The sequence below is a fragment of the Dermacentor albipictus genome, chromosome 4 (assembly GCF_038994185.2).
Source record: "Dermacentor albipictus isolate Rhodes 1998 colony chromosome 4, USDA_Dalb.pri_finalv2, whole genome shotgun sequence".
Taxonomy (NCBI): Eukaryota; Metazoa; Arthropoda; class Arachnida; order Ixodida; family Ixodidae; genus Dermacentor; species Dermacentor albipictus.
This window is the reverse complement of record NC_091824.1, coordinates 62938046-62963209: the sequence shown is the minus strand read 5'-3', so window position 1 is coordinate 62963209 and position 25164 is coordinate 62938046. Positions and strand designations below refer to the sequence as shown.

Here is a 25164-nt window from a genome sequence, read left to right as displayed (position 1 = left end):
TGGAAAAATAAGAACGACTGCAAACCGCAGCTCACCTCATCCAAGAATACGTCAGTCAACGGGGACTACAATTCTCCCCCGAGAAATCTGAACTCTATGACTCTGGCGAGGCCGGGGTAACCGCACGGTCCCCACAGACCCATCACGAAGACTCGAGGTACACCTCAACGGAGGCCTCATAACAGGGAAGCCATTGCTCAGGGTGCTGGGCATGTATCTGCAGTCTAACTAGTGGGCTTTCCACACCCTTACCCTCCTGAAAACCAGTACCAAGGCGATATCGCGCTTGATCTCTGGCGTAGCATCCAAGAACAGAAGCATTAAGGAAGGGTACACCCTCCAACTGCGTGTTGAGAAGCCTGGCGGTGAGCAGAATCACATATAACCTGCCCTACTACCATCTCACTCGTACACTCCGAGGCGAAACAGGCCGACATGCTCTTGAAGATGGCTTTCAAGACCACCCTCCACCTGCCGAAGAGTACATCGCGACCGCCAAATTATTGGCGCTAGGTTTATACAACACCTTGAGCGAACTGACAGAAGCCCTTTACGTCTCGCAAGATAAGAGACTTGTGCAAACTTGCACAGGCCGGTAGGTCCTACAAACGTTGGGCTTCCAAGCTACAACAACACAAACCCAAGAAACTTGCTCAATACCTCGTCACGTCCAGGACAGGTATCACGTTGACCCGATACCACGCAACATGGACCCTAATCTACACTCCGGCAGGAGGAGAGCAAGCGCCCAGTGCATAGAGAAAACATTCAGGTTCCATACCACGGCCCGTTTTACGGTCGCCACCATGTATGGGACGAAGAACAAGGGTGCCCTGGCAGTGGTCTGCGACCGCCGAGGCCACGTTACCTCCTTTGCATCGACCCGCCCCTGCATGATCACGGAAGCCGAAGAGCTGTCCATTGCGTTAGCCATCCGCGAAGGTGTACAGGCAAACAAACCGCTGACGATCATCACGGATTCCCAGCAGGCCTGCCGCAACTTTCTACAGGGAGGAATAGGAAGGCCTGTTGCACAAGTCCTAGCCCAAATACTCAAGGAGGACACTGAGGGCATCACCACCCAAACCATCATCTAGATATCGGGCCACACTGGCATCACGGGTAACCTGCACGCCGACAGAGTAGCTCGAGGATGAGTGCATAACCGAGCATTCAGCACACGCAGGCTGCAGAAGGCCCGGACCCTGTCAACCTCGAGTCTTCAGCCATCGTGAACTACCACAGAGGCAGTCGCTTTCGATATTCAGCCCCCCCCCCTCCCCTATCGAAATCTGAAGACAGAGGGTGCCCCTGCCTGGCGTAGGCTCCAGGCAGGCACTTACATGAACCTACGCATATTACATCGCATACACCCCACAGCCTACAAGGACGAATGCCCGTGGTACGAGGTCACGCCGACCCTATACCACATTACGTGGTAGTGCACGCTACACAACAAAGAAAACCACGACACGAACACCACGAGGGAGCAATGGGAGGCACTTCTCTTCAGGTCCCTCGACGACCAGCTAAAGCTGATCCAGAGAGCTGAGAAGATGGCAAGAGCCAGCGCAGCCCTTGACTAGGGGCTGCGACCATTAGCGATTATTCTGATTATTATTTCAATAAAGTATATCTATCATATCCTATTCTTCTATGTCATCATCACCCCTCATCCAGCCTTTACGTACCCGTTCCTCCATCCCCCTGTGCCCAGTAGCAGGCTAGAACGCGATAGCTCAGGCCGACCTGTCTGGCAGGGGACACTCTTAAACAAAATTGCACCCTTTGAGTCGTATCTTGCCACACAACAATAATCGTCATCTGTCTCGCCCGCAGCCCGGCACTTCCAAGTCACTAACGGCATGCGCGTTATCAGCGTGACAGAGCATTCTCGACAGGAAAGTAGCGGGCGCGGCGTTTTCAAGAAAGGAAACGTAAGGGAAGGCAAATGACGAGTATTCACTCTTAAAACGGTTGCACCCTTTGGGGTGTGTATTTGTCCCACAACAATAATCGTCATCTGCCTTGCCGGCATTTCATTTCTTGAAAACTCGGCGCTGGCTACTTTCCTGTCGAGAATGCTGCGTCACACTGATAACGCGCATGCCGTTCGTGTCTGGGAAGTACCGGGCTCGCAGCGTTAAAGAAAGGAAATGCGGGCAAGACAGATGGCGATTAACGTTGTGTGGCAAATATACACCGTGCAACTGTTTTTAGAGTGTGGGAAGTACCGTGCTCGCAGCAATGAAGAAAGGAAATGTGAACAAGATAGATAACGTTTATTGTTGTGTGCCAAGATACAACCCAAAGGGTGTAATTTTGTTTTACACTCTTAAAACGGTTGCACCCTTTGGGGTGTATATTTGTCCCACAACAATAATCGTCATCTGCCTTGCTTGCGTTTCCTTTCCTGAAAACTCGGCGCTCGCTACTTTCCTGTCGAGAATGCTGCGTCACACTGATAACACGCATGCCGTTCGTGACTGGGAAGTACCGGGCTCGCAGTGTTAAAGAAAGGAAACGCGGGCAACACGGATGACGATTATTGTTGTGGGACAAGATACGCCCCAAAGGGTGTAAATTTTTCTAAGAGTGTACGCTCTTAAAACGGTTGCACCCTTTGGGGTGTCTATTTGTCCCACAACAATAATCGTCATCTGTCTTGCTTGCGTTTCCTTTACTGCAAACTCGGCGCTTGCTACTTTCCTGTCGAGAATGCTGCGTCACGCTGATAAGGCGCATGCCGTTCGTGACTGGAAGTACCGGGCTCGCAGCGTATAGAAAGGAAACGCGGGCAGCACGGATGACAATTATTGTTGTGGGACAAGATACGCCCCAAAGGGTGTAATTTTTCTAGGAGTGTACTCTTACACTCTTAGAAAAAATTCCACCCTTTGGGGATTATCTTGTCCCACAACGATAATCGTTATCTGTCTTGCCCGCGTTTCCTTTCTTTAACGCTGCGAGCCCGGTACTTCACCTGCAGACACGAACGGCTTGCACGTTATCAATGTCAACATTCTCGACAGTAAAGTAGCGAGCGCCGAGTTTTCAAGGAAGGAAACGCAAGCAAGGCAGATGACGATTATCGTTGTGGGACAAATATACACCCCAAAGGGTACAACCATTTTAAGAGTGTACACTCTTAAAACAGTTGCACCCTTCGGGGTGTGTATTTGTCCCGCAACAATAATCGTCATCTGCCTTGCCGGCGTTTCCTTTCTTGAAAACTCGGCGCTGGCTACTTTCCTGTCGAGAATGCTGCGTCACACTGATAACGCGCATGCCGTTCGTGTCTGGGAAGTACCGGGCTCACAGCGTTAAAGAAAGGAAACGCGGGCAAGACAGATGACGATTATCGTTGTGGAACAAGATAAGCCCCAAAGGGTGTAAATTTTTCTAAGCGTGTACACTCTAAAAACAGTTGCACCCAGTTAAACAGTTAAACAGTTGCCACACAACGATAATCGTCATCTGTCTTGTCCGCATTTCCTTTCTTTAACGCGGCCAGCCCTTTAGTTTCCTGTAACGAACGACATGCGCGTTATCAGCATGACGTAGCATTCTCGACAGGAAAGTAGCGAGCGCAGCGTTTTCAACAAAGGAAATGCGGGCATGACAGATGACGATTATCGTTGTGTGGCAGAAGGGGCACTCCAAAGGGTGTAAACTGTTCTTAGAGTGTGTGTCTTCCTTCCTTGGAATAAATTCCCACTCTGTACACCGCAAAGGCCTGACGTAAATGATGTATTTCGGTTCTCGGAATCGCTTCCGTCGTATACCACGAGCAAAAGTATAGCCTCTGAGATTTGTACTTGTTGATCAGAAGCGGTTGTCGCCGCAACGTAGATGGGCGTGGATTTGGATGCCACCTATGTCAAATAATATATATATATTATATAAAGTATATTAAGAAATAAGTATTCTTTTTAATAATATATTATTGAACTGGAAAAGCTTGCAGTAGTTTCGCTTTCGATTTTATTTCCACAGATGGCAGCAGCGGTTTTCCGTTTACGTCATAATGGTGTTTCCGCAAAATCTTTAGCTGAAATGTATTCGAAACGACAAACGTCGAGGAGACTCTAGTGATTCTAGGGTCTTTAAAACAAAATCCTGTGGTGGTCACCGATGTCACTCCTAAGTTGAAGCTTCTCAGAAGGGCCCACAACACAGAGAAACAAAATGGGGATCCTCTGGTCAAGATTCAAGGTGAAGTATGGCCTGTCGCTTCGAGTGACCACTGACGAGTCTCTTGTAAACGGCTCCTGAATGCATTTACACGCGTTTCTGCCTGTGGGGACCATGTATTGACTGCTTCATTTAACCATTCTCTCGATGCGATTTGACAAGAAGTATTGTCACATCCGATTACATGAAGGCTCGCGACTTGAATGTCACCGCTGCGATGCTTTCCTTGTAGAGCAACGTCCTCGGCCAGCTTTTGTTGGCTTTTGGGGCCGTACCTAAGTAAAGCGGATCTGCTACGGCGGTTTCTGTAGATAAGCCAAGCAAGCATCCTCTGTGTTGACACTCGTTTGCACGCGAACAGAGTTTAGCGTCACTGTTTGCCGTCTGCGCTGTTTGTGGGCTGTGCCTCGGCGATTAATGAAATGCCTGCAGTGAAATGCCCTACAAACCGGCACCATGATCACCGGCGAAAGAAAAAAAAAGAAAGCGGGTCGTGTCAAGTGCTGAGTTCAAACCAGTCGAACCGCTGCTACAAGTCGTGATCGGACCTTGCAAGGAATGTAATTTAAGATGAACTTTTCAGTGACACGTTGCCGCGGCGACTTGCCCGACAGGTATGCGTGGTCAGCGGGCGCCGGAGTGGTCAGTGTCCTCCGTCGCTTATTTTTGGCTTGCTCGTCTATTTTGTTTCCTAGTATAGTATTGACATGCGGTGAATGAATAATGCCAATATTTCGCTTGCTTGTTATTTTTATCTGCGGGTGTGTCGAACCAGTGCGTCCTTTTGCAAGTTCTTATTTATATTTTGCATTTAGTAATAGTTTCATTCTAGTTGATCTAACAGCAGCGCCTATATGCCAGACTTCTCACATGACCTACATTACTGCACTTTGCTTGTTTTGTTTTCAAGATATTGAACTATGCAACGAAATTGGCCAGTTCCGCTTCTAGCTGGCACCATAATGTCTTGTGAGTTTAAAACTATGAATTGTGCTTTCTTGTCTTTGAATTCGTACCTTCTAATTTCTATGCTTTCTGGTTTCATTTGTTTTAAAAGACTGTCATGTTGTAGAAATGTCATGGGAACCTGCTGTAAGTAGTTGAGTGATGTGTAAACATCAGGCAGACGAGTGGTGTACAGTTAGCATCAGCAGCAAAAAATACACATATACTGTAATTACAGTATCATCAAAAAAACGATAAAAGAAGTACTGTCATAAGATTAACCAAAAGGGACAGGACAAACATTGTGTACACAACACATTAACATCACGGGTACAAATTAAAGATCTGCAGGTAACCAAGATTAATTCGGAGTCGTCCACTATGGTGTGCCTCCTAATTGAATTGTGGTTTTGTCACATAAAAGCCCAGAATTAAAAAAATTATAATTAACATCACAATGCAAGAGAAATGAAACCACTTTATAGTAGAAAGAACAATAATATGCATGGCAGTAAGTGGACCGAGTGAATCTGTACGGTATTCCAGCCAGCAGTGCGCCATTGGGCAGTTGAATCGCTGTAGCAAATGGGAGCTTCTACCTAAATGCCCTCTACCAAGGCTTTTATATGCAGAATGTGGTTAGACAATTTTGATGATTATATAAAGGCAAGGTCATGCAATGTATTTCTTTCATAAAAGCAAAGTTTACCAAGAAAAAAAAATATGTTTACATTGTAGCAAAGGTGGGCTTCACTACACACAAGTGAGTCTATGCTCCCAACTTCACTCTTTAGCAGCTCCTTGCACTGTCTGATGTTATTTACAACAACAGCAAAATAAATGTGCACCATCTAAAAGAAGCGCGGAGCAACACAGGAGCACAAATCACCTTCCGGTCTGCATGAAAAACAAAAATGCACTGGATGAGCTGGTCTCATTGTCGAGCTCAGATGGCCATCTGTCCTTAAAGGGTTAACATAGATCATGAACATACATGCAAATGTCATGTGAACTGCGAATAATAGAACAGTGAAAATGAATTTCTCAATATGTGCACTTGGGGTGCCTATGACCTTGAAAAAATGTTGAAAGAGTTGCTGACATTGACAGTGCATACAGATTGGTTGCTTAATTCTGTTGTTTTAAATTTGAATGACTGAGCAAAATGATGGGGCATGAACTATTTCATTGGCAGCATGGTTGGGTTGAGGAAGGGCACCAGAATAAAAAAATACTGGAAATGTGTGATGGTTACAGAGAGATATATGGCTGGAACAAAAAAATGCATTTGCTTTCTTTAATCAGTAAAAATAGTCATCATTTTTATTTGTTCTAGGGATTTAGTTTTGGCACTGTACTTCCAACGGGCAGCTAATCACTGTTTACAATGTGGGCACAGAAATCTACGTGTAGAGGAAACAGGCAATGAATGTACACGACCACAGTACAGTCAAAACTTATTATATTTGAGACGCATATGACATGAAATACTTTCATTATACCTAATATTAACTATAAGCATATATTTGTTAAATGTTGATATCACGAAGGAACATTTCAGGTTTGCTTCATTATATGCAGTTATTGTTGTATCCATGTTTGTTATACAAGGCTCAATTGTATGTTTGCAGTGTGTACAAGGCTTGCAGAAAACGCAAGTCGGCAGCCGTAAATAACTGTAGCTCTCTCAAACATTGCTTTGAAAGCATCTGCCCAAGCTAATGTACCATTTAGGAAGCATTCACACCAGTGAGTCTCAAGGATCGCGTTACTGACAACCAAGGAGCAGATAATAGTGACCAGTGTTCACATCGGCAGGCACAACCTGCCCGTTGCCACATCAAAATGTCAGGCAATCGGTGCCGTTCGTGCCTGTTTGCACCGCCATCGTTATTTAATATAACCATTGGCGTATACAGGCGTTTTGCTCCTGCGCCACTGATTGGTTCAGTAGGTTTGAGACCGCATTCGTGTGGCTGAAAAATCGAGCAGTCACTTTGTGACCACTGTAACCATTTGTGACTGATCACTTTGTGACCAGCTTGGCCGAGCACCCACTGCAAGTCACCGGTGGGAATGAGCCCTTATAGTACGCGACTGTCACTTCCTTGCCTGTGTTACTCAAGCTAGTGTCAGGAGCAGGCAAACCTGGCCTGATTTAAGCGCTTTGATGGGCAAGAGCCTTTTGTGGAGACCACTGGTTTTACGAAGTTTTATAAACCAACTGTATACCCTGCAAATTGCCTAATATAATCTTGGCTAAAATACCATTTATTTAAGTTTGGTCATAGTCTTATATTCGAGATAGGTTTTCGGGAAAAGAGAGATCTATGATAGAAAACAGTGACAGGTTTTACTAAACATGCAAAACCCGAGTGCTTGATCACATCGCACAATACAGTCAAGTCCAGGAGAATTGTTGCACTAGTTAGACTTGCATAGCTGAACAAGTAAATTAGCGCAATAATAGACACAGACACAAGAAAGGTGACAAAGACATTGTCTCCCTTTCTTGTGTCTGTGGCTATTATTGCGCTAATTTACTTGCTCGTTCAAGTCCAGCTACAGCAAACTCATTCGTTGCACAAAAACTGTTTGCTGTGTTAGAACTTGCTAAAGTTACACATGCCCTCAAATTCATTTATGATAAGTTTAACAAAGTGTACAAGTGATGCTTTATTCTCAGAAATGACATGCATGGCACTTTATTGGCAGAAATCTTGCATGTATTGCTAAACCAATGATTGTGGGCATCAAGTCTCTTGGGCTTTCGACATCGCAGGTTAAACCTTTCGCCTGCATGAGCTGCTTGACCAAGGCTATGCAGCTTAAGAGAAAGCTTTAACTCGGTGCGTCTTATATAAATACATGGGAAAGGCGAAATCATTTTTCTCGGCAACCACTGCACCAAATTTGATCGACGTTTGCTGAAGAAGTTAAAATTCAGTGACTGTTGGTAGCGAATTCTTGATTTAGGCCATGAATGTTTTAATAAATATTGTTAAAGTTCACAAATTTTCAGACAACAAAACTACAATGTTTACAACTCTGTAACTTGGCGATGAAAAATATAATAAAAATGTTCTGTAAATTGCAATAACAGTACGTCTAAAGTGGACGAAAAATTGATGTATTACTCATGGCTGTTAAATTTATCACTAATATGTGAGTAGGACTTTTGCAAATCCCTTGTAGACAACGTAACAAATTCACAGAATACATAAATAGGCATAACAAATTTGTCCTTTTTGATTGCTCTAATGTATGCAGTTTATGGTGTGATATCTGTTCCAGGTGCAGAGCTACGAATTTGTAAACTTCATGCTTCTATATTTTTCAGGCTTACCAGTTTTTAAAAATTTCTTTTAGAGTATTCAGGCTCGAAATTGAAATTCGGTTTCTAACATTCACTAGAATTTAACTTTCTTTCCCGAATGCAGAAAGTTTAGTTAAAATCGGTCGAATGGTTATCTCAGAAAAGTGTTTCTGCATTTTACATGTATTTGAATAGGCAGCATCAGAGCTGAGCCCAAGCTAAAGCTTCCTCTTAAACCTGTCGGATGTCAACACTCTAGGTATGATCGAAGGGTGTTCGGGTTTCTTCGTCATTGTATTCGTCATTGTCGTCCTCACAAATAGGCTGGCAGTTTCACCAGAAATACGAAGCATTGACAGCAACAGCAAGGACTAGCATTGCACTTGGACCCCTCAGACAGTTTTCAAAGTACACATGGGTGGGACACCTTGGTGCGACATAGTGTGCAAGGCAACTCCTGCTGGGGAGAAGGAACGATGCCCTACAAGCTACAAAACGTCTCACAATGCTGGCATGATGAAAAGAACTGCCAGTGGTGTTGCAGGAGTTGCACGTCAATAGTGCATGAGATGAGGCTGATAGGAAACAGTTGGCGTTTGGAAAACGTGCCAAGCGCGTCAGCATGCTGGCTTGTACGCATAAAATCTTTAAGCTTGATGTATTCCCCCTCTTGAGACATGCATCTGTGGCCTATTGGTTAGAGTACCGAGCTTCTGTGCTGGAGATGCCATATTGAAATCCAGCCGGCAGACATATTAATTTATTTATTTCTATATATTTATACATCCAGAACATCACGGTCACAACGATGGCAAAAATTCACTTGAAGTGTCCATACAATTGCTAGCTCAATAATAAAAGGCAAGCACTGCACTTCTGCTTGTAATGACATCTCAACACTGACTTCGAGGCTCTTTGCCAAAATGGAGTGCTGTTCAAACAAGTACAAGGAAAACAAAAAAAAAACAAAGAAATTGTCATATCACAGAGCTCTGCATGGCTATGTGGAGTTGCATGGCACGCAAGCACAAGCTAGCTAGCAAAGCAAAAAACAGTATATGTGCAGACTTCAGCAATTCCTGCATTTATGAACTCAATTGCTGTGACAGCAGCAGCCTCTAGCAGCAGACGCCATCATCTGAAGAACAACTGTCTATGCAATGCACGCGTTGTCGTCTTCATCTTCTGTGACCTCCAAAGTAAATAGACTGATTCCACCACTCCGAGTCTGTATAAGGCACAAAAACACAGACAGATCACCGAGCACCAGTGCTGCATGATGGTGCAGTGGTTAGCACATCCTGTTCACAACTGCACAATGTGACAGGTGCACATTTCGCTCATGCGCAGTGTATCTATTTAGTCCCATGTTTGACAGGAACTCATCAGGTGAGGGTAACACATGGTTGAAACAAAACAAGCACTCGCCTAAAGTTTGAAACTGTAGCAGCATCGTCATCGAGGAAGATGAGGAAAACGGCGGCTGGCTAGGGAGAGGCTATGGTGGCAAAGCATAAAACCACAGAAATTTACCTTCAGGTGAATTGAACCTCCTGCATTCTCGGTGTGTCTCCACAGCACTTCTATGTGCTGCATATTGCTGTAGGCGACTGCTTTGCCGAAGAGGCTGCCATGTTTGATGCCTCATTTGATGGGTCACGTTCGGCAGCTATGTCGAAAGAGTAATCTTTCCTTTCTTGTAACACTTTCCGGTACTAATTAACTAGTACCTGTATTTCAGGCTGGTGACTCTGCTTATTTTATCCATAAGCTAACTGCACAATAAATAATGTTTGGTTGTGGTGTAATAATGAGGACTTGTGGGAAAATGCACGGACACCCTATCACCCTGTTTTATTGCATTGGAGTGTCCAGCACCTTGAGCTGTGCAAGTTTGGCAGGTCTATTGACGTCCATCATAATGTGTGCCTGAAAGGTGAAGGGGACATGTTTAAACAACAGTCATGGTAGCTGTTGATATCGCTCCTCACCAAGGAAATTGCATGTCTTGCACAAAGATTACGGCAACCATTTAGTTGTGTTGTCTCTCTATATTCATCATCGTGGCTATCTTCCTGACGACGTAGTCCTACTTTGGTATGTCTCCTGTCCTTCCTGCCTATTCAAGCTGTATATAACTGCTGTGTGCGCAGTAAAATATTGGTTGATAGTCACACTTCTTCTGTCTCAGTCTTCACATCCCGTTATTTGCGCCGCTACTCGGTTTTCCAGATTTGTCGTGTTGTGCTCTTCTACAGCGATGCTTCCCTTTGCTGCACTCTCACCCACAGCTGTGAGATGATGCGGCTATCCCGCCTTGCAGAAACGCCACATGTGCCTGCTCTTGCTGTTTTGAATTTTTTTCTTTTTTTTTTGCTTTCACTTCGCTTCTTTGTCCCCAGGGCTGTGTTTTGCTTGCCTTTGAACGCCACAATGGGCATTGCAGTGACTCAAGGCACTATTTCTCTTAGCATTTGCCTTTAGAGACCAAATTTTCTCTGTTCTATTTGGGACCAGTTTGTGATATAGTTAGGATAAAATGTTTTGTTACATTTTTGTTTTACCATCAGCCCCAATTCATTGTTCCTTTTTTTTTCTTTGTTTGTATACATGGCAAAGGATGCTGCAACAAATTTCCCGTAAATAGCTATTCGTTTGAAAGTGCGTCTGTGTTGCTGTGAGAAAGGGACAGCTGACTATCCAAGCGAAGTATTTAAGTTATCAAAAAGTAAATATGCAGAAACCTCTTGCTTCTTTCCCCCAATATGGAGAAAAGGAACTCTGCAAGCCTCAACACATCTGGACTTTAGTCTTTATTTAATCAATTTTTTCACCTTTCTTGTAAATTTTTTATGGCGTAATAACTGTTGTTTCTTATGTTTTTTATTGAGAGTCACTTAGGAGAAAGCTTTAGCTAGGGTCCAACTCTGATGTCACTTATTCAGGTGCTTGTAAAATGCAGGAATGCTTTTCTTTTTAGGTAATCCTTGTACCATGTTTAAAGAAATTTGCATCCTTTAAGAGAGAAAGTTAAATTGTGATTACTGTTCGAAGTGGAATATTTATTTAGGGCCCGAATATTTTTAGAAAGATTGCCAGGAATTGCTAAGCTTATAAAAAATAGAAACACTTAAAGGGCCCCTTACCTGGCCCCATAGCAAATTTTGGTTATATGCTGGAAGTTGTTACGTGTCCTCTAAGGAGCGTTCTGCCGAAAAAAAATTTTTGAGATCAGCTCATTAATAGCTGAGATAGAAATATTTTAGTGCCGCAAACCCATGATTTCAGAAGGCAGGCTCAACTGCGTAGCGAGGCACTCTCTCCACTCGCCCCGTCTAGCCTCCGCAAGTGAAATTGCTTCCCTGCATTATCCCTTACCGGACCTTGAGGATCGCAAGATGCAAACGTCACGGGCTCGTCTTTGTTTTTTGTTTTCTGCTCGCTTTTTTTACAGCACGGTGCACTTCTGCTGATGGCCTCGCCTGCAAGCTGTTGCGATGGTCTCGTTTCGCTCAGCACACGATTTTGCACACTGCACCAGGACACATGACTAGCGGTTTAATTCAGTGCTACACGAATACTGAGGCAGAACAAGTGGATCGCAGAGCATGATGATGCGCTGAAACATAGTAGAAAATAGCATAGTTTCGGTACCTGCACATGTGACTGCACAACCATGGGAACAAGCAGGCAAAGCGGAAGTACATCTCTCTTGCTTCGGTGCGAAGTAAAACAAAAAACACGCAAACATTCCATTTGTGTGTTGTATTATTTCTCTAAACTTCAATTCGTCAATTCAAGCAACAGATCACACAAATAACCAATGTTGCCTTGAATAATTCTCGAAGTCACGTATTACCACCAGCGACGTCACACTGCGGACACGAGTGCATAGGCGCAGGGACACGACTATGTCACCGTTTGGGCTGAAATTTCAGACCTTTCCGCTGCGCATAGGAATGTAATTCTTTGCAAACAGGATCGTTAGCATGCATTGCATGCTCCGCGCTTGTCAGCTCAAATTGGCCAGACCTGGGGAGGGGCCCTCTAAGTTTAGAAATCCATAACCCTGCACCAAAAGAGATACCACAGTTCTATAATCTGCATCCGTTAAACATCCAGAGCGGACAAATTTGTTTGAATTTTTACGTTGCTTAATTTTGTTACAATATTTACAAGGGTTTTGCAAAAGCCCTTGTACATATTAGTGGCGTATCTCAGAGTCATGTATATTACACGATTTTTGTCTGCTTTAGATGTACTATTAGGTGCAGTCTATGGAATTGTGATATAGTTTTTAATTGATAAGTTAGAGTTGTAAGCTTCATAGTTCATAGGGAATTGCATAGGGAATTTCATACACAACCCCGACCGAACACCTGACAAACTGGGTGGCGTGACGTTTGGTGCAGTCTCGCACGCATTCCTCGCCGGAGACAATCCCGGGGCACAAAGAAATTCCCCTGACATGTGGAAAAGTTTACATTGGCCAGACGGGCCGTTGTATAAATGAACGACTAAGGGAACATAAGCTTTCTATGGTTAACGAAAAAGGGTCAAATTTGCCCTTACATTGCAGCGCATGCCCTTTGGCTACGCCTGATAAAGCATGCCAGCCTTTGCTGGCTAGAACCAAAATCTTAAGGCGCAGTCGTAACCAGGTAGCACGTGAACTCGCAGAAGCTTTTTACATTGATAAGTCAGGTGATGATTGCGTAAGCGATTCCAGTATCAATTTGTATAAGAAAGAGAAAACGTTCTTGGCATGTGCACTTAGGCAATGATTAGGCAATAAGAATCTAGTTATATATATTTGTGTTCTTTCTGAATAAAATCAGTCGCGAGTTTGCGCCCGTCCATGTCCTTACTCGTCCGTGTCTTTTTTAGCGCAATTCCCTTCTTTTAGTAAATTATGCTTCTGAAATGCCAAAAGAACAGTCTTGCAGAGAGTAAAGGTTTGGCACGCGAGGAAATACTTAAAAACAAAAGATGCCACATTGAAGTTCTTGCACCAGCTCATCGTGATATCGCATATTTCAACACTGTCTGCATGGAACTAAACAGCTTAACTAGAAGAAAAAAAATTTGTTGCATTTTGTAGGGCCTGTTTAGTAACATGGACGTGACACAAACAAAGGTCAGGTTTGTGCTGGCACTGCGAAATTATTACCAGCTTTTGATCATGTCGGATGTCATGTTTGTAGTGTTTAAATAGTGGTCAATGGGTGGTAGTAAAACATTACAGTGCACTTAGAGAGTGGACTGAAGAGATCTATTTCTATGACAAAGGGACTCTGAAATGCCTTTTCTTGAAACCTGAGCAACATGCAGGGATTAGGGCAATGGCTCTCAATAAACACATTTCCATACAAATTTTCTAAATTTCAAAATGTTTAGGTAAGGGAGGGGGTTGAGAGCAAGAGCTCTATTGTGTAAGATTGTAGTTCCACACTGCGCACAATGAATCAATATTTAAATTGCATGTTCCTGGCAGTTATACAGATCAGGAACATTTTCTTGCCATGTTCAAAAAGTTTTGCAATGCATCTTTAGCCCCATAAAGCCCGAGTGTGATTTTTTCTGTGCCCAAATTGATGTATAGAAAAAAATTTTAGGCACAGGAAACTTAACACGAAATCCACATTTCTGTTTTTCATTTGTGGATAGCTAAGCAAACAACGTTTGGGCTGTGTGGAGTTAAGGCAAGAAGGAGTACTGAAATCTGTTCTAGAGTGTTGCTCATTTAGAGAACCTGGAAAGAAGTCGCACCGGGTGCCTGTTATTTGTGTCGTATCCATGGAAATTCTCTTGTAAAATTTTGATATTGTTGGAGTTGCTTTCATTTGGGAGATAAACAATGGAACCATGTTTAATTATGATTTACATCTTCCTTGCAGAATAAGCCTGGAACAAAGGAGTTACTAGATGACATTGAAAAGGTATGACTGCCAAATCATTAAAAAGTTATTTGTTTTCCTTTGTTTAAAGAAACTCTGATACAATCTTGACAGCTGTGCAGGAACGCGTTGATTTGGCAGGGGAAGTCGGTGTGAAAATTACGGAGCAATCAAACACTTTACATTAACTTGGTAATGTGTAATCGGTCAGTCGATTGACCAGAGGCACCCCTACAAACATTTTCAGACTCCTCTACCAATTCGTGGATGATGTCACTTGGCTAAGTGACCTCAGTGGTTTCCTGTGTGCCGAAGTCTGCAATACAATCAGCACAGCAGTGTAGCAGTATTTTTTCGGTAGCATATTTATGCACAATGTGTTTGCCTGTAAAAAGTAAAAAGCATGAAAATAACAGATGCAGACAAATCTTGAAAACAATGGCGCAATTCTGGCCCAGTTGTAAACCGTCTCTGCAGCTTTTGTGTGTGTTTAACTAGAAAAGCTGGGCTCTAAAAATCCTGTTGGACAGCACTGATGAAGTTAGCAAGTAGGGAAACTACAAAAAAAAAACATAAGAACAATATAATGACAAACATACATGGGAAGAAAAGGTGTCTATCTCCTGTTTCTGATGTTCTAGTAGAGATTGTTGGAGCAGTCCCTCCATTTAGTGTGAGAAAAACGCCCTGCTGTAACCTGCCGGAGCTGTACTCTTATCACTGCCTCAAAGATGCTGCCAAACGTGCGCTTATCTCCTTGTGCTGCATATGTACAAGAAATGTACTGTGTGTCCTGTAGAAGATGACGTCACTGCAGCTAAATTTCACTTTTGAGTCCATTATTGCCTGAGTATTGTGAAAGAATGCATTGCATCGAAATAGTATTCTCTCTGCAAATGGCATAGGAACACCTGTGTTCCAACTGACAGGAAGATGACACCGCTCTTGTATTTCAAGCCCCAAGTAGGCAAGGTGTAGCCATAATCACATTGAATATGAGTCAACCTCTTGTTTACCAATGACAATGCGTGTATGTTAACAGTAAGATGTGTTGTAAATATAATACAGGTGTTGTAAGGCTATGTTGAAAGTTAATTTCAGGGGCGACATATGTACAGCAGTTTCATGTTTTAACCCTTTCAGGGTCTATTTTTTTCACCATATGCGACCGCCCAGGGTCAATTTATTTTATTGCAGATTTAAATTCTTTAGAAGGACCTATTTCGAAAAACATTTACCATAATTTTCCTAAGGTGACCATAAAGTGAGAGTCAAATATTTTGCATTGGTGTACGTGTACTGCTTATTCGTGAATAACAACAATAAAAAAGGAAACTTATAAGAATTAAAAATTTTATGCATATTATACACATAGTTCAAAGCTTAGAAAATGTGTACACGAGAATATTTCGGAAGTCTCAAATGTTCCTGCTCTTACGCTAATATTTACATGCATAGCATAGTCTAACTGCGTAGGTGAGTGCACTCAAGAAAACTGTGTGGTTGTGTGCTGTAAAAAAAGCTAAATGTGTGACAAACTTCCGCTGATTTTCATCTTATCGCCACCCAGGGGCAATTAGTTTTCACGAGTCACCAAAAAAAAAAAAAGGAAAGGCAAGAAAATGCATGCACGGTGGCATCCTTCGTATGCGCAGCCCTGTGAACAATAAATGAGCGAGTAACAGGCGGTCACCCTTTGAACAATTAGTAGCGAGATAGCCATTAGTTTTGTGAGTGCAAGAAGCTGAAACCGCCCGCGGAACAAAACCAAAACTAACCGCTGCCCACCTGCACGCACACCAATGCACGAGCGGTATTATATAGACGCGCCGGAGCAAACAAACCATGCAACGAAAACCGTGAGAGGGAGGTGCGAGAAAAAAAATTGCTGTATTCTTGCATAGTGGCAGCTCATGCCAGTAAACAAAAAGGTAGGACTTTTAATGTACTTTTTTAACGCACTTTTTAAATGTACAGGCTGCGCCGTAAATATACAGCATCAACCATTTTGGACTTGTTCACGGTGCCGTATACTTGCGTCATTGGCCCTGAAAGGGTTAAGAAGTATCAAACTTTCTCCCCTTTATGTACCTAAAGAAAACTAGAGCCAAAGGAACCTGTGTATTTGTGATATCATCGTGGGTGACGTTTCAACACAAAGAGGCTTCTTTACTGTAGTGTGCAGCAATAGCATTTGCATGACTAGGCTTTGCTGATGAAGCACTCTCCCAGGTCTAAAGGATTATCTCAGTTATGACAATTGTTTCATGGACCGCAAATGACATGCGACTCTAGCAGTGGTGCCATTTGATCATGTTGATGCCACAAGTAAATGGGATATGTTCAAAATGTCTGATACAACAACCTGCCATTATTATCATTGCTTCTGGCTCTTTGTCATGCATTGTTACTTAGTTGTATTCATTTCTGTCCTCCTCTTGCAGAAAGTAAGAAATATAAATGAGTACAAACTGAACACAGAGCGACAGCAGAAGAGGCTTGTGGGAGCTCTGATATTCTACTCGTGTTTATTCTACATCTTGTGTATGGTCATAACATATGTGTGGTACTTCCCGAGGACACTTCAGGGCCAAATCTTGTGCATTGTGCCATTGGTGCTGTTTCCTGCCGTGTAAGTATGCTGTTACACTTTTACAAAACCGTGGAGCTGGCTTGTCACTTGAGTTTTGTTTAGAGTTATCATTTATTTAAGAACTTCATCTTAACCGGTGTCTGTGGGATGTAGTTCCAAGAAATGCCTTCCTATAGGAACACTGGTTTAGGTTTAAGTTCACAGTGGATGTTTCAGATCCAGTGTGAGCCCTTCTGCATTGCTTGCTCTGAACCTAGTACTGGACTCAGGTAGTGGCTATGGCATTGTTCTGCATATCGTAAAGTCACGGGTTCTATACCAGGCCGTCATGGCTACATTCCGATGGGGGCGAAATGCAAAAATACTCGTATACTACACTTTGAGAGCATATGAAAAAGCCCCAGGGATTCAAAATTCACCTTCACCTTGAACATGAGAAAAAAAAATTTGTGGCCTTCTGGGTACGGGAAGTGTGCGCTGTAGCGCCTGGCATAAAGAAAGTATCTGCCGTGAACATTGTTGTAGCCAACACATAGTGAAGCACTGTGCGGGCTTATGTCGCACCTTCATGACGTCGCCGGCGAGCTGTTACATTGTTGGTTGCTCGAATATGTATTTTAAATGTGTAATAAAACGTCCATGCCTCCAAGGCATGGTCAAGCTCGTCACGTAGCCACACCTCTGTGACACGCTAGAGGGGTGGATACTTGGTGTGCGCCACGTGAAGTGTGCACATTTGTTGGCATTGTAGCGCTTACATGCGCATGCTTCTAACGTGATCACAGCTTTTCTAGTAGCACTTAGTTTAATTTGCATCCCAGCAGTAATTGTTTTAGACTGCACTTCCACCTTCTAGCGCTCATCTTAACCAAACGTTTGCTTGACCTTTGCCTTGCTTACCTCTATGTGTGCCATTTATGTTTATAGTGTCTGCTATTTCTGTCATGTTTCTAACAACTCAGTGTTATCGTGAGATGCTTGCAGGGTGCACTTCATGAAGAAGGAAGAAGGAAGCCACCCTAAAAAACCCAACTAAAGGGTTAATGTCATGGCCAAATGCACCCTACTTTTCAGTGAAATGTGTGCCCGCACAAACTTTTTTTTCTTTGCAACCAGCCAGTGTGGTTCACATACTGAATATGAGATGACGTTTCTGATGCATGCTCACAAGTTTATTCATGCGGTATAAACGTTGATTGGACCGACAGAAGTGCATGTGAGGTGTCACAACCGTGCTCTAGTTCATTCGCGCGTGTAGTACATATTGAAATTGGCTGTTTATGGGAGCATGTATCTCAACAGCAACAATAAACCAACAGTATTCTCAATTCACATTCCTGCAACAGCGCACTTGGGAACCGGATTCTGTCAGCATACACGTCTGTTGACATTCGTATGCCGCTGGCACCTTCCCTTCAGGATGCTTAACGGCTGGCTCTAGGATCCCTCGTGCACATTGAAAACATGCCAGCTTCGTCGCACTTTTGCTCCTTTGTCAGCATTTGAACTTTTGAAGAACTATTCGACGCACACATTTCAAAGCCCGGCTTTCCTTACGACTGCTGACGGCATCGAACACGAGCTGAAGCGGCCGAACACGTGGAAATGTGTGTGGCAAGTTGTGGAGTGCCCCACAACGGGTAACGCCGCGGCATTCACTTGTGGCGTTTATTGACCCCGCAACACCACGCATCACCCTATGCATCGCCAGCCTCATGGGCTCTCCCTCCCCTTTGCCTCTGATACACGATTCAACTGTACCGATGTCAGAGGGTCGGAAGGGAGATCGGAGAGAGACGCATGAGGCTGGTGATGTGTAGGGCAATGCGATGAAGGCATGCCATGTGCGGCACGAAGGCGGGAGTGGTGAAAGTGTGTGGCCACGCAAGCAAGTTCTGTGGTGCAATATATATATATATCTTTTAAGGATTTCGCATTTTGTTTTTGTTTTTTTTCTTTTGACGTACACTCGGTAGCTAGGTTCAATGGTTATGACCCATAACAGGGCATGGGAGCATTGTAGTATGCGGTTCATTTCGCCATATAGGCTCATTGTTATATCCAATATGGTATTGTTAAAACCAGTATCCTTATGAGTGGGTTTGACTTTGCACTAAAACGAGACCTGCACCTCAGCCCCTCCCCCCCACCCCCCTTTTTATTTTTCATTATCATGTAGATTTTCTTGCATTTTTGATAGTGATACTTTATTTGTGTTTTTGATACTCATTTTGTGCTTACCTGATGGTTAGGGAAGTAGGCATAGAAAGGTATGTTTTAATAAAGCAATTTTGCTCTTGATGACGTAAATTTGTTGCGATGTTGACATTAGGTGTAATTTGTTTTATCACTGAATAAATCCATAAAAAACAAGGCTGGCAGCATGGTTACCTATAAGAGTAGTAAAGGTGCTAGTGTTTATAAGTGTCTTTTGCAGGTTAACTCGATCAGCGTGTATGAGCGATGGACGGTGTTCATGGCGCGTGTTCCTTCCGCTTTTTTGAAGCTGATCTCTAGCAACCGTCACCGCTCGGTCATGCATGTGTATTTGAACATGCATATCAGCGCACACATGTGATGCCACTGGAGCTCTAAGGATGCCGTGTAACCACATGTGCACTCTCTGTCATATTGGAGGTGCCTATGACGCCTGGTAGCCTTCGGTGTGCTGTTTACGTTGCACATCAGCGCAAGCCTCAGGTGCTTCCTATTGCTGTTGTTGCTTCACCCTCCAAGCGAATCTGTAATTAATAAAAGACTGCCTGTTTATGGACTTGTATAGGACTTGTAAATTGAACCTGGCAACGTTTAATATGTGAGCCTTCTAGAGTGAGGCTAGCTTAGCAGGGCTCTGAGGAATTGTCAAACATTACCTGGGATATTATTGTCCTTAGTGAGGTTAGAAGAACTGGTGAGGCTTCTACAGTGCTGACTAACAGTGACATACTCTTCTACAGAGGTTTTCCTGATAAGAGAGAACATGGGGTGAGATTTCTAATCCATAAGGGCATAGCGGGCAACATTGATGAATTCCACAGCTATAATGAGAGGGTAGCAGTTGTCCTAATAAAGCTAAATAGGAGATATAGATTAAAGGTGGTATGAGCCTACGCTCCTACTTCCAGCCACATGATGAAGAAATAGCACAGTTTCAGCAAGATGTTGAATTAGCAATTAGAAAGGTGCAGACTCAGTATACTGTAGTCATGGGTAACTTCAATGCAAAAGTGAGGGAAAAGCATCCCAGGAAACAAGCAATTGGCAACTACGGCACCAATTCTAGGATCACTTGACGAGAGATGTTGGTAGAATTCTCGGAAAGGAATAGACTCCGAATAATGAATACCTTCTTCAGAAAGCGCAGCAACAGAAAGGGAATCTGGAAAAGCCCTAATGTAGAAACAAGAAATGAAATTGCTTTCATACTCTCTGCCAATCCCAGCATAGTGGAGGATGTATAAGTGTTAGGTAGGGTGAAGTGCAGCGACCATAGGTTAGAGTGGTCTGGGATTTCTCTCTATTTGAAAAAGAGAATAAAATTAGTCAAGAAGAAACTGGCCAACCTAGGCACGACAAAGTAAAAGTGGATGAATTGAGGCTGGTACTCGTAAACATATGTGCAGCTTTAGAGCAGAACGTGTATAACACAAGAGATCAGATAGAATTAGCTGAACTGTCGGAAGTGATCAAGAAGAGAGTGATGGATATTCGAAATTATAACGTAAACATTGAGGAAGCAGTAAAAAATGGCCGCAGCATAACACCAGTAAGAAAAAACCTTGGCATAAGACAAGAAAAGATGTATGCACTGAAAGATAAGCAGGGTAATGTCATAAGCAATTTGAATGATATAGTAATATCAGCGGAATTTTATACTGACCCGTATAGTATCCCTAGCAGCCACTCTACTTTCATTCGAAGTAGTGAAGAACAGGGTACAGAGGCTCCTTCTGTAACTAGCGATGAAGTTAGGAGGACCTTGCGAGACATTACCAGGGAAAAGCGGCAGGAGAAGATGGAATAACACTCAATTTAATCTAAGATGGAGGAGATATCATGCTTGAAAAGCTTGTAGTCCTTTATACGCAATGCCTCATGACTTCGAGTGTGCTAGAGAGCTGGAAGAATGCCAACATTGTACTAATACATAAGGGAGATGAAGAGTGAGACTCTTTAGGTTGCTTTCAGTATTGTAAGAAACATTCGCCAACATAACCTCCAATAGAATAAGGGCAACACTGGACTTTAGTCAACCGAAAGAACAGGCTGGATTTAGGAAGGAATATTCTACAATGGATCACATGCATGTTGTCAGTCAGGTGATTGAGAAATCTGTAGAGTACAATCAGCCTTTGTACATGGCTTTTATGTATTACGAAAAGTCATTTGATTCAGTAGAGATACTAGCCCTTATAGAGGCATTGCAAAATCAAGGAGTACAGGATGCTTAATTGAATATCTTAGGCAATATATACAAATATTCCACAGCTACCTTGTTTCTCCACAAGGAAAGTAGAAAGTTACCCATCAAGAAAGGTGTCAGGCAAGAAGTATTCAAGCTATAAGACTGGGAAGGATTAGGAATTAGGATCACTGGCAAATACCTCGGCAACCTTCGGTTTGTAGATCACATTGTCTTGTTCAGCAACACTGGGCACAAATTACAAATGATTGAGGATATTAATTAACTGAGAAACTGGAAGAGTAGAGTTGAAGATTAATATGCAGAAGACAAAGGTAATGGTACAATAGCCTGCCAAGGAAACAAGAATTCATGATTGCCAGTCAGCCTCTAGAATCTGTACACGAGTACATTTAATAGGCCAATTACTCGCAGGGTACCCTGACCATCGGAAGGAAATTTACGGAGGAAGAAAAATGGATTGGAGTGCATATGGCAGGCATTGCCAAATCCTGATTGGGAGCTTACCACTGTCATTGAAAAGTGTACAATCATTGCATTCTACTAGTGCTAACATATGGGGCAGAAACTTGGAGGTTAGTGAAGAAGCTCGAGAACAAGTTTAAGGGCCCCTGAAACGATTTTAGTGCTTTTGTACAAACATACTGAGTTGTTTGGGCTGGTCCTTCTGATCGTTAATTGACGCAATTGAGCACTTCGTGTGTAGTGTGTAATTTATTATAATGGTTTAAAAATGCATATCACTACCAATTGCAGGGGCACCGCTCCCCTGAGTTTTGAGCTGCCCCAGACAAAGTGATGCATGTTGTCCATCTGACATCAGGAGGGTGAGCTGTCCGATTGGCTACCCAGGTCACGTGATCAATAGTTTTTCCATCTTTATGGTGGACAAATGTTCATAATAGTTGGGAACATTGGTTAATTTGTTTCTGTGAAAAAAAACTACAGAAAGAGAATACACGACGACAGTCTATCACTACACTCAAGTACTTGCAGCACACAGCGAGTGTCGTCGGCTTGTGTTGCAACGTGTTCTGTGTTAACGCAATGTTCCTGGTCAGTAATGGTCTCAATGTTTCTTTTCGCAAGCACTATGGTTTGCTGTTGCTGCACTCTGGGCTGCAAATGTTGGGATCGGCTATATGTCGAACTGCGACATTGTGTCCTTCTGCAAGGCAGCAGACAAGGGGAGGGGCAGCAACACATCGCTTGCGCAGTCGGTATCTGATCGGCACCAGCATCTATATGTGCTTGTGGCTGTCGCTTCACGCCGAAGGATTGTAGTGGAATCTCTGATGTGATCTTCACGGGAACCGGAAAATAAAACATGTCATTCGAAAAGCGTGTTATCCAAAGCAAGCGCCACAGTGTAGGAAAATAGGTGTACTCGGCGACAAACTCGATAGCAAAGGTTCGTGTGGCGTCGAGTTACACTGCTCCGCATAATAAGTTATGCGGAGCAACATCGCTTGACGCCACGTGAACCACAGTTGATGCACTTTTATTCAGCAGCGTTGAAATGGCTAGCTAGTCAGGTTGCACTGAGAGTGCTTTTTAATGTTCATAAAAAAGTTATTCTGGAAGTTGGAAATGAAGTCGTGCTGTTTCCATACTCAACCGAGCAACAGCACACCACCCATCAGTGTGGCCGCTCTGCCACAGCAGCATTTACCACCTGCGGTGCACCGTGTGCATTTTTCCTCCAGTGTGGCTGAGGCTTAACACATTTCGTGGGTCGTTGGAATGTTATTTGAGCTAGCACACTTTAATATAAAGCTATGAAGCTCAGAAATACTACCTGTAAAAGCCTACTTCTGCAGTCATGTTATCCAATGTCGTTGACAACGTGATTGCGATAACCATATAAAAATACATTGCTCCCGTGGGACATTTGGCGAATAAAAAAAATACGTATTCCGAAAAACGTATTAAGCATAATCGTATCAACGAGATTTCCGCTGTACTACCTAAATAGTGTTTAGCATGTCTAGTATTAGAATAAACTCAAGCGCAAGTGGACTGGCTCATTTTATGGAATGAGTGGAACCGCAAACGGGAATGGCCTGCACTCGTCAGCCACCTGGTGGCGCAGAGCTCAGTCAAACACAAAGCTAGTAAAACAGTAACTAAGTGTATTCTACTTTGCTGCTGATGTAAATTGTTGGCAAGAGCATAATCAGGAACATGCTGTTTTTCTAAGTGTTTGAAATGTCTTACCCTTGGTTTCGCCAATATTATCTCTGTATGTGTTTGATGCGTATAAACTTATTATTATTATTATTATGACTGGCTAAGTTCTGTACCACCAGGCAGCTGGACCGTGGAGACCGATCAGGCCGCTCATGTTCGTCTACACCAAAGCTCCTTCATCACTGCAGTAGTGGTATAGAGGGGCTTCAGTTTGCGCCTCCACCCATCCGTCAAAGCGCCCAGCTCACTTGTGGTTAGCAGAATGGCGGACACGCTCAGCGCTGCGACAGAACCCTTGCAATGCACGCTGCTTGGATAGTTCTCACTGGGAATCGACCGCCAGGTGGCGAGCAGAGAGGTTGGAGAGGCTTTGCGCGCTGGCTCCACGACAACAGGAAGCAGACGACACGAAGTCACAAGATGACACAGAGCCAGTGAAGGTGGAGCTTAGCCGTGGTCACTCAGCGAACGAGTTGAAGAGAAAAAGCATGTAAAGGGAGGAGGGTAACTTTTAGTCGTTTGTAGCTCTTTCAGTATGAGGCACTTCGCTTAAATTGTGGCACGAATGTTTTACTGTGGCTGTGACCCACGTGTCTACAAAATTTATCCTAACCATTTAAGGGGCCCTTCAACTCTTTCCATACCATGCGGAAAATAGGCGTTTTGTGTATGTTGCACCAGATCTTTATTTCGAAAAGAACTACTGCACTCAATATTTGGTGTAATACATAAATAAAAAGCAGCCTGAATGCACTTTTCATGCATAAAAGCTTTATTAATGCAATGTATGTTACAAAAAAAGATATAAATTACCAGAATGAAGATTGTAGGATAAAGTTGGAACAAAGTTTGTAAAGACACGCGTCTATCTAAAAGAAGAATGCAACATAAATGATGAGGTATACGAAATGTGTTGCCATCTAATAGGCACTATTTCTGAATGAAGCAAAATTTTTTCATGGAACAGGTATACTCCACTACAAAAGTTTAACTGCAAGCACTACAGTTAGGCAAGTCAGACTGCAGCTGCCGATGTTCCGGACTGGTTTGCATCGTCATCGCCCTCAGAGTCCAAGTCGGATGAAAAGGCAGCATCTTCAGCCATGCTGCTGCTCGATCCATTGATAAAATCAGAGACGCAGTGGAATTGCGAGATCTGTAATTTTGCGAAGCGTGCGTGCCGCTCCCAGAGACGGCCATTTTTGCTTCATGCTCTGAAAAATTTTGAAATATCGGAGCACGTTAAAAGATTAACGCCTGGTGGTAAAAAAGCTAACTGCTTAGAAAACAGAAATATTGTTCTCCTCCTTCGCGTCTGATAGCACAGTGTGTCCGTGAGTGACGCAGAAGGTCTCGAAATGAGCATTTCAAACCATCGATAGCGGGCTAACGATGCCCAATGGGTGCAGTAGAGAAAGAGTTTCGGACCGTGCAAAGAGCGATGGAACGAAAGATGTTAGGGTTAATGTTAAGAGACTGAAAGAAAGCGGTGTGGATCGGAGAGCGAACAGGGATAGCTCACATTCTATTTGCCATTAGAAGAAAAAAGGGAGCTGAGCAGGTCATTTAGTGCATAAGGTAGTAACCGGTAGACCATTGAAGTTAC

At 43.4% G+C, this 25164-nt stretch overlaps 1 protein-coding gene across 2 annotated transcripts in view; it reads left to right on the top strand.

Moving 5' to 3' along the window:
* Window positions 1–4016: 4016 nt before the first annotated feature.
* The window catches only part of LOC135896412 (endoplasmic reticulum junction formation protein lunapark-A-like), a 70138-nt gene continuing 48990 nt past the window's right edge, over window positions 4017–25164 (top strand). The window contains exons 1-3 of one of the 2 annotated variants that reach the window (XM_065424785.2): window positions 4017–4215; window positions 14353–14394; window positions 16797–16984. In XM_065424785.2, the coding sequence (XP_065280857.2) occupies window positions 4189–4215; window positions 14353–14394; window positions 16797–16984 (257 nt within the window). In that variant the 5' untranslated portion in view covers window positions 4017–4188. The remainder of the gene's footprint in view (window positions 4216–14352; window positions 14395–16796; window positions 16985–25164) is intronic. The other variant, XM_065424784.2, reaches the window with a different exon arrangement.